At 50.2% G+C, this 13,145-nt stretch overlaps 1 protein-coding gene across 1 annotated transcript; it reads right to left on the reverse strand.

Moving 5' to 3' along the window:
• Positions 1 to 343: 343 nt before the first annotated feature.
• On the reverse strand, positions 344 to 6,938 carry NOXO1 (NADPH oxidase organizer 1). Its single transcript, XM_064673392.1, has 8 exons — positions 5,002 to 6,938; positions 4,478 to 4,558; positions 4,301 to 4,364; positions 3,633 to 3,813; positions 3,215 to 3,396; positions 2,900 to 3,013; positions 2,297 to 2,414; positions 344 to 2,054 (listed from the first exon to the last, which is right to left on the reverse strand). Exons 1-8 carry the CDS (start codon positions 5,065 to 5,067, stop codon positions 1,418 to 1,420), a joined length of 1,443 nt encoding a protein of 480 aa, XP_064529462.1. The 5' UTR covers positions 5,068 to 6,938; the 3' UTR covers positions 344 to 1,417.
• Between the last annotated feature and the right edge of the window lie 6,207 nt (positions 6,939 to 13,145).

Raw genomic sequence — 13,145 nt, forward strand, 5'->3', positions numbered from 1 at the left:
TTCATACCCTGAATTTTCAGGCCCAGACACTCAAACATCATTTAGTTTGGAGGAAAGGCAGAATCCCAACAAGTAGTTGGGCTTTACTGGGATTTAAAAACTTTATGGAGCTGAGAGGCACTCCTGGCAATGTCATATCATGTCCCCCAGCCCAGCTGGGCCCTGGGTGTCGATCACTGTTGTGCCATTAAATATTTTCTTTGCTTGAGCAAATGCAGCCTGGACCAAGGCAGGTCTCTCACCCATGCCCACCCCAAATTTAGCACCTGAGAGGGAGAGAAGCATGATTTTAATTCGCCAGGTAGCAAATTTTTAAGGTGTAAAACTCAGACTTCAAACATGTTTACATGTATTTTATTTCAAAGACAAAAATGTATAAAATTCGGAACGACACAAACATCTCACAAGTTGTTTCTAAAAAACATTAACAGGGAGAATAACTACAATCAAAGCCAGCAACATATAGAAAAGCCTTAATTTTCCTAGAACTATTCACCTAACAAATCTAGCAACGAGTTTAGGATGAGAATTGCTGGGAGTTTCAGTAACTGCCAGACTCCCTTGGAAGGGGAATGTTTTGTCCATAAAAGTGACCTCTGTCCCTGTCCCCAGGTGGGACACAAGCTGTGCCAGCCCTGTTTGTGCTCCTGTGTCTGCACAGCCATGGCTGGAGGGAACAGCCAGGGATGAGGTTCCTCCCCAACAGGTTTTTTGTTGTCACAGCCATTCAGCCATGCAGCCAATCCATCTGATGGCCTCTGCACTACCTAACTTGATCTAAGCTGTAAAAAAACAAACCCCAAACCAACACCAAAACCTAAACAGTTTAAATATATACATTAAATATGGGGTTCAGGTAAGTGACATCACAGCTGCATCATCCCATCCCTCCCACAATCCAGTAACTGCAGCTTTGGCTGCCATTGGTGACTCTGAGTCACTCTGGTGCCACTTCTCTGCCCTCTGGGGTGGCTGCAGCTCACCTGGTGTGGGGAATAATGCAACAGTGACTGTGAAATGTTCAACTGCTCACATCCTGCATGGGAGAATGAACAGCTGCCTGAGGGAGAACTTACTGAATTCCAAGTGACCTCTAACTTAGGAGCTGCTGGACCACAGCTGCCCTGACTCCCCTGAGGAGTTAAACCACTTAATCCTTTCCCAGTAACTCCCTTCTGGCTCCCAGTCTCCCTGTGAAGCCGCAGCAGGAATTGGTGCTGCCCAAGGAGGGGATGGATGTTAGTGGGTGTATTCCTTGGGATCCAGTGGTGTCCTTGGGAAGCCACAGTCCAAGGGCTGATGTTCCCATGGGGCTCTGGTGAGGGGTGCCTGGCTCTGCCCGGGCTGTGTCCTGTCCCTGCTGTAGTGCAGGCTGGGCAGCAGTGCCTGGGCTGTGTCACTGTCCCCTGTCCCTGCTCTAGTGCAGGCTGGGCAGCAGTGGCTGCAGGCCTGGCCGTGGGCTGTGTCCCTGCAGGGCCCGTTTGGTGACGGTGCTGCACCTCTGCAGGATCTCGTGGGCCGAGGGCCGTGCTGGCACCTTGGGGACACTCGTGGCCAGGTCGGGGTCGGGCAGGGGCGAGCTCAGGTCGGCTGCAGACGACTCCACGAAGCCAGAGTCGTTCCTGTCCCTGGGGGTGAGGCGTGGGGACTTGGTGCCGTGCGTGGCCAGGGCAGGGGAGCTCCTGTTCTGCTCCACTTCGGGCAGAGAGCGGGACAGGTCGGGCTTCCAGCTCAGCCGGGCGCCCTGCTCACTGCTGCTGCCCGAGCTCAGGGACGAGCTCTCTGACTCCAGGTCTGAGGTGGAGCTGGCCCTGGGCAGAGGCCTGGATCTGCTCCTCTGAGAGCTCCCATCTTCATTCAGGTTGAAGGAAGAGCCAGGCTGTGCCCTGGGCTGTGCCACGGCCTGCCCCCGGGGCTGGGGGGCCGACAGGGAGGAGCAGAGGTTCGGGGTGGAGACGTTGAGCCCGGAGTTGATGATGGTCTGCAGCTTGTGGTGAGGATTCTTGTAGGGCCGGAGGCACATGGAGGGCATGTAGCCCGTGCTCCCATTGTACCTGAGGGCAGGGATGGAAGGAACACTGAGAGGAGCCCTTCAGCCAGTTTGAACCAAGGGCAGGGAGCAGAGCAGGGCAGGGCCCAGCCCCGTGCTGTACATGGGGTGTGAGGACTGGGAAACCATCCCTGGCCAAGGACATTCAGCTCAGGGATGCACCCAAATGGCAAGGAGAGAGCAAGCAGCAGCTGCAGCAGGTAACCAGCTCCCTGGGGAGGCAGGACTTTGGAAAAGCCTCCTTACCGGATGAGCCACCAGCCGTTGTCAGAGCTCCTGAGCACCTCCACGACCACCCCGCTGTGCAGAGAGAGCTCATCCGCCTTCCGCGCCTCGTAGGGCTGCACCACGAAGTACAGGCTGCCTGTGGGAGGAGGAGGAGGTCGGATCTGCCCCGTGGAGAAAGTGCCCCTACCCTGTGACAGAGCAGCTCAGCTGTGGGGCAGTGTCCCTGAGAGGGACTGGCTGCTCAGGGACCCCAAACTGAGTGATTTAGGTTGGACACGAGGAAGATGTTTTTTCTACAATGAGGGTGGGGAGGCCCTGGCACAGGTTGCCCAGAGAAGCTGTGGCTGCCCCATCCCTGCAAGTGTCCAAGGCCAGGTTGGACAGGGCTTGGAGCAACGTGGGCTAGTGGAAGGTGTCCCTGCCCATGGCAGGGGGTGGGACTGGATGACCTTGAAAGGTCCCTTCCAACCCAAACCATTCTGTGATTCCATGGCAGAGCTGACCAGAAGAGTCAGAGCTCCAGAGATCCAGGTGGGGACTCCAAGCAGTTAAAGTGGTGAGATTTTGCAGAACTCATTTTTTGAAGGTGTCCCTTCAAAAGTCAGCCAGGAGCAGACTTACCCTCCTCATTTGAGCTAAAGGTGTTCTGGATGTCCTCGTGGACATCAAGCTCTTCCAAGTACGAGGCTGGGAACCAGGCAATCTGCTTGTCTGCATTTTCCACCAGCCACCACCCTACAAAGAGCAAAACACCCAGTTTTTAACAGCCTGCAAGTTGAGAGATGACCATAATCCCTGGATAAGGGACACAAGAGACAGGAGGGACATTCATTGTCCCCCCAGGTAGGCACACAAGTACAAACACCTGCACTCCTGACACTACCCTGGCATTTGCCGGGCTATGAATCAACCTGCCCCTCCAGCCCTCAAACATACCAGTCATGTCCTTGATTAACACTTCAACAATTTCCTTCTGAGCCACTGTGAACGTCCTGTTCTTGGTGTCCTTGGTTTCAAAGCTCTCGATGCAGCGGTAGCTCTGGGACGCCTGGGGAAGGGTGATGGAGATGGGCTGCTGCTTCTTTTCCCTTCTAAATTCTGATGGCATGATCACAACACTGCAAAGCAAAGTTTCGCATCAAAAACTCAGGTGGAAGGTTGAGTTTAGCCTTAGTTTTAGTAAAATCACTTATGCAGTAGCTTTAGGCACCAGAGACGACATAAACCCAGACTAAAGCACCCAGCAGAACTTCCCTGCTCTGCTGCCCTCGTGTAACTGGTGTTTCTCTTCTACCCACATTCCATAACATTTCTGCTTGGTGAACAAACAAAAAGGACAACTCGGATTTCACACCTGTTTTCAGGGAAGGAGGGGTCGAGGTCCTGGGTCTGTGCCTTGAAAAACTGATTCACGTCTCCCCCCTGGGAGATTCTCGCGTCCATTTTCAGCAGCTCCTGGGAGTAGGTTTCCAGCAGTTTCAGGATCTCCAGGCACCTGTTCAGCTTCCCACCCTTCCTGTGCTGCATAATCACACCTTTAAAAGAAAAAGGGCACAGCTGGTGTAAGACAACAGCAGGTCTGGATGTCTTTGGGAGCAGCATCTTTTGCCTGAACACGGGGTGTCCTCACCCACCACCCTTCCTGCCCCGTCCCAAACTGTACAAAGTCACTGTCCCTGCCTCCCTGTCCTTTCTAATAGCTCCTGATACAATTTTTTTAACATCTAAAATTTATCTTTTTTTCACATGTAAATATTTCAAGAAGGTCTGTGCAGATATTTAAAGTGTAATACTAATTTCCCAAGTGCAATTATCTAATAAAAAAGCCTTTCTGGGTTGTTCTAAGTCTGTACTAGACACAATCATGTTGATATAACCCAGTGGTGCTGTGCCAGGAGCAGAAGAGAACTCAGAGAACCTGTTCCAGAGGAAAGTCAGACTCAGAGACTTCAGTTTGTGTCCCCAGTTATGCCTGTCCTGTCCACTCACATGTTTGTTGGTCCATCAGAGATTTATTCTTACCTTTAAACCTGGGTAAACTCCTGAGGGAGCCACTCTCCATGGGGAATTTTCTCTTCAGCTCTTTCTAAAAGAGAGAAGGAGAGAACAGTGATTCCTCACAGCCCTGACACACAGCTGGGCTCCTTTCCCTCCCCAGGATGGGAATCCTGACATTCCAGGAACTGAAAACCCACTTACATGGAATTTCTTAAAGTCTTCAAATGTCCGGTAGATGAGAATGTTGTTCTGGTCTGACCAAGTCACAAACATCATGTAGTTCTGGGAAAAGAAAAGGGAAAAGAAGTGCAATTTAATCACAGTGTTCCATCTGAGATGCTTCCAGGCAATCAGCGTTTGCCACGAGCTGTGGGTTAGTTCTGGCTTCAGGCTGAGAGTATCACATTAAAAAATTCAATTAAACATTAAACCCACAAAAATATTTCCTTAAATTTAAGGGTTCCAAATGGGTAATCATAAATGAAATCAGGAGGATTTTATGGTGCTATGACAGAAAGAGAGCAAAATCCAAGATAACAATTTTCTTATGGTATTAAGCCCATTACAAAAATCCCTTTGTCCTAGATCCCAAGGCTCCTAATCCCAACACTGTGGGGAATGAGCAAACACATCCCTAGAAGAGTAAGTCCAAAGCCCTCGAGTTTCCTAATTTATAATATATTTCAGGAGGAAATAAAAGCCAAAAATTATAAAAATTAACATACCTTCTGCTTTCTGCATTGCATGAAGCCAACAGCCTTCACATCCACGGGGTACCTGCTGCAGCTCATCTTCCCCACGCCTGCTCCTCCCTCACTGGCAGATGGAGGGATGTGTCCTGGAGGGATGGCAGCTGGAGGGATGGCAGCTGGAGGGATGCACCCCGGAGGGATGTGTCCTGCAGGGATATCCTGGAGGGATGGGAGCTGGAGGAATGTCCTGGAGTGTTGTGCCCTGGAGGGATGTGTCCCGGAGAGATGTGTGCTGTGCTGGAGATGGCAGAGCTGTGGCTGCAGCCAGGACTCCCCAGGTTAAATACCCTGGAGCAGGAGGCAGGGCACAGGCGTTCCCGCGCCTCCTCCTCCGCCCCGCCCCGCAGAAATTCCGTAGTTTGGCAAACTACCGGGTGCCTTATAACTTTTATCTTTCCCCCTGCTTCTAACATGCAAATAGTCCCGGCTGTGGCAGCAGGGACAGAGTTCAGGGAGCCGGGGAGCAGATCCAGCTTGTTTTATCACATCCCAGCCCGTGCTGGGAAGCGAGCCAGGCCCTGGGCGTGCGGGAGGTCACTGGGGCAGCAGCTCCTGCCCCGAGAGATTTCCGGGGACACGCAGAGTTTTTATGGCTGTATTGCAGAGAGTTACCTGCAGCCCAGGATGAGCTCACCCCAGTCCCAAAAGCTGATTTACAATGTGGGTTGTCCTAAAGCACAAATCAGGCACCACTTGATACGTGTAATAATTGTTACAAATATTTTTTCTTTATGGCTTTGTCCCACCTGCTGAGATACTTTTAATGGATTTCTGGCAGCTTTATCAATATTTGAGTGCTCTCAGAAATTATGGGAGGTGCCAATGCCAGTGTTGTCATAGCATCACAGAACGGTTTGGGTTGGAAGGGACATCAAAGACCATCCAATTTCCACTCCCTGCCATGGGCAGGGACACCTTCCACTAGCCCAGGTTGCTCCAAGCCCTGTCCAACCTGGCCTTGGACACTTGCAGGGATGGGGCAGTCACAGCTCCTCTGGGCAACCTGTGCCAGGGCCTCCCCACCCTAACAGGGAAGATTTTCTTCCCAATATCTGATCTAAACCTGCTCTCTGTCAGTTGGAAGCCACTGATCCTTGTCCTGCCAGCACATGAACAAACACGTCCCAGGGCCAAAAGCTCCTCAGATGTAAATATGGGATGGAGACTCAGCTCTGAGCGCCCTGAGCACTGTCCTGCATCCAGCCAGGTGCCTATACCCTCCCAGCTCTTCCCAAGGACCAGCTCCACTGCCCAGAGGCACGGAAAGACAGGTAATTCCAGCCCTGGATAGCCTGTCCTCTCCCTGAACCAGCGTGTGCCTGCCTCAGGTTATGACTTGGCTGATGGGCACTGAGTGATCAAACGGCCTTCTCTGTCCTCCCTCTCCCTCCTCTTTGATAAAGCCTAAATTGAACCATTTTATCATTATCATTATCACTATCATTATCATTATCACTATCATTATAATTATCATTATCATTCCTTCTGGATATCAGGCAGTACAGTGAGGAGGGCCTTGCTTTGTGTTCCATGAGCACGTGAGGCTGCTCCCACACAGCAGGATGGCAGCTCCTGGGGGCAAAGGGAGCTGTTTTGTTGCAGTTCTATCTATTGCTGCTGGATATCTGTCCTCCATTAGAAAGGGAAAGTCATCCAGAGAGAACTTTGGTTCTGTGTGTAATTCGGTGGGAAAACCCCTTCAACGGCACCTCCAGGGCACTTCCCGGCTCAGGAAGCCAGACAGGATCTGCTCAGTGGAAAGGTGATGTGAAGCAGCTCCCTGCTCTCCCTAGCCTTGGAATCTGACCCTCCATCCCTCTGTTCACAAAGGGTCCAGCAAAGACACCCAGCTCAAAGGGTGAGGATTTCATGGAGAGACAGGAAATCACTTCATCCAGGGAGTGTTATTAGAAGGTCCCAGTCTCCAGGGTGGCCAAGAGGGCCAAGCTCACCTTCACGTGGCTCTTGGAAATATCCAGGACCAAGACTATCAACAAAGCACCTTGGATTGGTTTCCTGTCTCAGAGCAGATGCAAACCACAGGGTATTTCCAAGAGTGTAAAGGCTTAAACATGTTTACCCTGACTGGGAGAAGCCAAAGACAAGGAAAACCTTGGAGGAGCTGCAGGAAGAGGAGATGGGCAGGGGGGTTCAGAGAGGACGTTACTCTGCATTGGAAGATATGTGGATGTCCTGAAAACGAGAGCAGGAAACAGCCTTGGTCAAATTCTCAGGGAATTCAAGCAGAAAGGGAGGGGTGGAAAACATAATGGAATGTTACATAAGGGAAGGTTACATGGGGGTTTGCAATCACCCAAGGCTGGAGAACCAGCCATGCAGTTTGGAGGACCAGTTTATGGGAGAGATTGGCTTCACTGGGAGACTGGTGGTGACAGGGGACCTCAGATCAAGGGAAATATGAGCAAAACCACTCCAAACTCAGGAAGCGGTTCCTGAGAAAATGTTCTGCAGGAGCAGAGCAGAGGTGTGGGGAGGGAGGAGAACAGCCTGGCACTGCTCAGGGACATCAACCCCTCCAGTTTCATCCCAGAGGGTTCAGCTCCGGGCTCTGCAGATGTCAGGGCAGTATCAGTGCCCCGTCCTTGTCAAGGCTGATGTCACGAAACTGTTCCTTGGAGAATGACCTCATGAGTCAGGTCAGGTTAGCCTGGAGTGACACTACCCATGAAACCAGAGGGAGGGATGGCCACATTCCCTCTGGAATCCTCAAGTGCTCCTCAACACATCCTCCACAACACCCGGCCGTGCCAGGGCCATTTCTGTTGGGAAGGATGCATAACCAACTGGAATAGGCCATTAATTCCACTTCTCTGCTGGATACATTTGAACTTACACAAAAACAAGACAAAACATCATTTTTTAGACATTATTAAGTTTACTTTTTGACTTCTACTACTTCCAGATTATCCTGCCATAAAACAGGACCTCCTCATGGGTAATTATTAACAGAAGGGTAGGAGTGGTCTGCTCAGAAACTGTGACACTCCTCAAGTATTGCTGGTCACTGCTGTTTCCTCATCAATTTACACAGCTTTGAGGGCAACAGTTACTTTTGTCTTTATATGTTTTACAAGGTACCAAAGAGATGATAAGTTAACAGGTAATATGTGGGAGTGCACTGCCTGGCTTTGCCGAGATGGAGGAAACGCAAGTTTTCCTCCATAACTTCCGTGAGTTTTCATCCTGCTCCAAGGGAGCCCTGTCAAGGTGGAGTTCTGCCTCCTGCTCCTCGAGGGGCATCACACCAGACTCCCTCCCCCAGGTTGCCCATGGTTGGGAACACGGGGTGGGTCATCCAGTGGCTCCAGGAACACCCACGGTCACCAGGGCTGTCCCCCCTGCTATTCCCATCACAAGATCAGCTTCCCTTCCATGACAAATAAACACTGAGGGTCTGCTTTTCTTTGCATTCCAGTGTGGATCAGGAATAACCTAATCTGGTGGGTTTAACCAGATTACAGCAGCCCTGGTGGGACAAGTGCCTGGAGCAATCCTTCCCTGCATCCAACAGGAGCCAGAGTAGAGTTTGAGTGATAAGGGTGACCAAAGGCAGCTCCTCACCAGCCCCTCCACAGCCATTTTCCAAGTCTAACAAGCAACGGCCTCATCCCAAATGCCCACCCTTGGAGAAGAGGAGGAGCTGTGTTATGAACAGCCTTTAGCACATATAGAAGTCACGTCTAGGCTGGTGAGTGACCTGTACCCTCATGGCTGACAATGTGTGGGACTCTACATCAGGGATTTCTCTTTCTATGCCCAGCACAGGAAAGGCAAAGGGAGGGAAGGGCCTCAAACCACCCTCAGGACACTGGCTGCAAGGAAGAGATATGAGAAGGCACAGCCAAGGGGGGCCCTTGCCTGGAACAAGGCCTGTAGAAAAGCTCCATCTTCCCCTCCCTGACTTTCAGGATCAAAACCTGCCCTTTACTGTTCTTGAAGGTCATCCGTGATGACACACGACCTATCAGCACCTTTAATGAAAACCCCAGCTGCTAAAAGCTGATCTTAAGAGTACAAAGAGGGTTTAGACTTTTAATAAATTGAGAAACAGACCCTTATTTAAAAAGAATAATGAAACCCCAGACACTGGAGTCGACAAAAGTCTCCTTCACCTCATGAACAAAGGAAGCGGTTGAACTTTCACACAGGCTGGGATGAGAGATTTTGTAGTATCTAAACAAGAAGAATGTATTTTATTTCATCCTAATTTCAGCAGCTGCTGCAGGCTTTAAAGCATTTTTCTGTGGCCAGTGGGATCTGGTTCAGCAATCCTCAGAGATCCTATGATTCCATGACTGTGCTTGTTTTCTACAGACCCTTATTCTGCCCTTTCCATGAGCAGCCAGCACATGGAGAGGGGATGGTTCTTTGGACACTTTCATTCTCCCCTCTCTTCCAAGCCTGTCTCTGCTTTCCTCTGCCATGCTCCCACCTCAGCACAAGTCTCACTCCCTTTAATCTGCAGTATCCTGGGATGGATCATTCCTGGAGTATCCCTGGTTATTGCCCACCAGGACTCAGTCCCTGCTCTGGATCACTGACAGCTGGTATAAAATCACTGCATCCCATCAAACTGCCTGAAACCTGGCACCAGAGGGCTCCTTTTCCATGAAAAGCCCTTGGGATGCAGCTGCCCAGCCCACGGGGAGCCCTGCCTGTTGTGGGAGGTTTGTTTGCTGCCTGGGGTGTGTCCGATGGGCTCTTGTTTACCAAGCGCTTGTTGCAATAATTTCACAGCTCCTTTGTAAAAGTGGCATATTTTCCTGAGGTCATGCAGAGGACGAAAGCGTGATTCAAGAGAGAATCTTCCAGAAAGGGTAAGAACGTAACTTAAACCACTGCAAGAGAAAGTTTCCTTTCATTGCATCATTTTCTACAAAAAAAAAAAAAAAAGGTGTTTGATGAGTGTGTGGTCCAAGGTCAGCACAGTGAGTGAACGTGCTGGGACTCAGCCATGGGATGTGAAAGGAGGTGGAAGGCAGGGTGGAGTTTCCAAGGGGGTTCAAGGCCTGCCCTGTGTGTTCCCAAACCCAGTGGGGGAAAATCCCAGCACCGCCAGTAAAGCCAACAGCAACTGCAGCAAGTACCAGGGAACGTGGAACTCGGGAAAAATCTGTTCTTACTTCATGATAAATATAGTAAAGTGATCAGAGACAAGATCACTGTGTTCCTTCCAGATTAGTCAGAGAAGTGCTCGTCCCACTCCTCCCCTTTCCTCATTCCCCACGCCATTGATGAGCAGAGCATGTAAAGTGCCTCATCTCTCCTGGGGATTCCACCAGCAGTGCCTCCAGTTAGAAGTTCACTGTATTTCAGGGCAAAGACAAGACCTTTCTGTTCCTTGCCTCCTTCAGAAAACAGGGAAAGCAATATTTAATCTTCTCTCAAAAGCCTGGTGGGGAAAAGAGTAATGTGGAAGGAGAACTAAGTTCATTAATGATTAATTCTTATCAAGTCAACATAGCACCTGTTATCTGAGAATAATCTGTTCCACTGACTGAGGCTTCCCGTTCAATTGCTTTGACTTACTTCTGGAAAAAGGAATCACCCCTAATCAGGGAGATGAGGAAAAGGAAACATCAGGTGTACCTGTCCTGTATGGGACAAGTGATTTTAAAAGCTCAGCCCTCATAACAACAGGGTCATTCATTTTTAAGAGGCAAAAACGGGAGTAAGATAAGGAAAGACCCTCAAAATCCACATGGGAAACAGCTACAACATTTTTAATGGATTTCAAATAGCATCTCCTTCCTAAAGCAAAGGGTTCTGCCACTGCTGGAGATTTTGTGGTTTATTTATCAGGAGCACAAAAAGAAATCCCCAAATTTGTTGTTTTGTGCTCAAAATGCATGAACTGATTCCAGGGATGCTCAGAGGGGGTCTGGGAAGGAGGAGACAGTACGACACAAGTAGGGTTGGCTGAACCAACCTGCAGAAATAATTTGGGTTTCTCCCTATCCCTGCCATTGCCAATATATACGCCACTACTCCTGGGTTCTCATTTTAATCAGCAAGAGGATCCACACATGAAAACAGCACAGATTTTAAAATGATGAACTGCATCCCTGGGTACAGACCAGGGCCTCAGTTTACCCCGTGCTCAGTCGTACACCTCAGACAGCTCTGAACACATTTCAGTAGTTCTGGATGGATCTGAACAGAGATCAACATCCCACCCGCTGGCAGCGAGGTTCCTTCCTCACAACTGGGACATCAATTCATGCTTTTGAGAAAGTTTGCAGGTGATGTATTTCTTGTACCCAAGCAGAACTGATCACTGTGATTCACTTACCTGGAAATATACGTCATTTTTTCTGCTGCTGTTTCCTAGTTGGCTGTAATTTCTCAGACAACTGCGTGACTAATTCCTGGTGCTGGCTTGTCACTGGTTGGACTTTAGGCTCAACTCCTTACGTGTAAATACAAGTCAGCTTCCTGCTGGTGTATTCCCCTGGAGAGGGAAACAGTTACATTCAAGTGGAATTACCTAAAAACCGTCACAAAAAACTTGGGAAGAATCCTGAGAGGTACAGGGTAAAATTTTCCCCTCAAAATATCACAGAATCACGGAATGGTTTGGGTTGGAAGGGAACTTAAAGCCCATCCAGTCCCACCCGCTTCCACTATCCCAGGTTGCTCCAAGCTCCATCTAACATGGCCTTGAACACTTCCAGGGATGGGGCATCCAGAACCCCTCTGGGCAACCTGTGCCAGTGCCTTTATTTAAAACTTTAAAGAAATTACTGAACAGTCAGTGGTGTTTAGGTTCCCAAATGCTGAAGGCTGTGAGAATATTAGTCCTTTTCCCAACTCACAAATGAGCGTCCTGGGGTCACTGCTGAGAAAAGAGTTGTGTGAAGTCTCCTTGGGATCATCCCTCCTTGTGTCTCCTCTCCTTGGAGCCAGCCCTCCTTGAGGCCATCCCTGCTTTGCTCAGGGACTGTATTTAAGCTGGAACCTTTGCTTTGCTGAAACCCACTGTGGGGATCCCTGTGCCATGGCTTTTGCAGGGCTCAGAGGGCCAGGGAGGGTGTCCAGCCCCATTCCTTCTTCCTTCCCCAAGCCCCCACTGTCAGCTGCCTGTTTCCAAGCACTTGCTTAGCACGTGCAAAGATAAGAGCAGCAGATCAAACAGCTCTTCCCCTGAGAAAGGCAAACACACCTTTTCGTTTTCTGCAGCTCAGGTTTTACTGGTGCTTCCTGGTAGTTACTGTCATTGCCCTCTGTGTAACTCCATTCCAGGCACGGATTCAGCAGCTCTTAGGAATGAGGCACATACTCAGGAAGCTGCAGTGAGCCCGGTCTCACAGACCTCAGTGACTGAAAAACAGGGGCTCTGTTGGCAGCACCCGCAGCAGGAGCCCTGCAAGGAGCCGCTCTCAGCAGCGCCTGGGCCGAGGAACCCTTGTCTGGCGGGGCAGGATGGAGCCTTTGCTCCCTGCCCGGGAAGCACCAGCTCCTAGGAGGGATCATGGAATCACAGAATGGTTTGGGTTGGGAGGGACATCAAAGACCATCCAATTCCCACCCCCTGCCATGGGCAGGGACACCTTCCACTAGCCCAGGTTGCTCCAAGCCCCGTCCAACCTGGCCTTGGACACTTCCAGTGATGGGGCAGCCACAGCTTCTCTGGGCAACCTGTGCCAGGGCCTCCCCACCCTCACAGGAAGGAATTTCTCCCTAATATCCCATCTGTATCAGAAGTTTGTTTGGTAACAGGCCCTACCACATTCCAGCTCCTAAATCAGTGCTGGAAGCAGAAGGTCAGGTGGGTTAGGGATGTCCAGGGGGGAGCAGGAAGGAATGCTGCCATATCCTTCTGCTCTGCACCACATTCCTTCCTTTGGACGGAATTAATTTGGCTCTGAGCTCAGATTCAATTAGAGACAGTAAAGCAAATTTCCTTACTCTGATTTGAATCTGAGCATCTTCCTTTTTTTTCTTGGAAATCCAAGATGATTCTGGCCCTGAGGGCAAACAGAGAAAATTGGGAGCACCTCTCCCTAAAGATTCAGCTCTGCTCCTACAGCTGACCAGGAAAGGAGCAAGGGGAGTAACACTGAGCAGGGATCTCTGTAACCAACAGCTTCTTTCCA

Source organism: Pseudopipra pipra, chromosome 16, assembly GCF_036250125.1.
Source record: "Pseudopipra pipra isolate bDixPip1 chromosome 16, bDixPip1.hap1, whole genome shotgun sequence".
In the NCBI taxonomy this organism is placed as follows: Eukaryota; Metazoa; Chordata; class Aves; order Passeriformes; family Pipridae; genus Pseudopipra; species Pseudopipra pipra.

Coding starts and splice junctions, on each gene's coding strand:
- NOXO1 (XM_064673392.1), bottom strand. CDS start 5,067: ATGAGCTGCAGCAGGTACCCCGTGGATGTGAAGGCTGTTGGCTTCATG. Junction 4,365..4,477: donor AAGACTTTAAGAAATTCCAT/GTAAGTGGGTTT, acceptor TCTCTCTTTTAG/AAAGAGCTGAAGAGAAAATT. Junction 3,014..3,214: donor GTTAATCAAGGACATGACTG/GTATGTTTGAGG, acceptor TGCTCTTTGTAG/GGTGGTGGCTGGTGGAAAAT.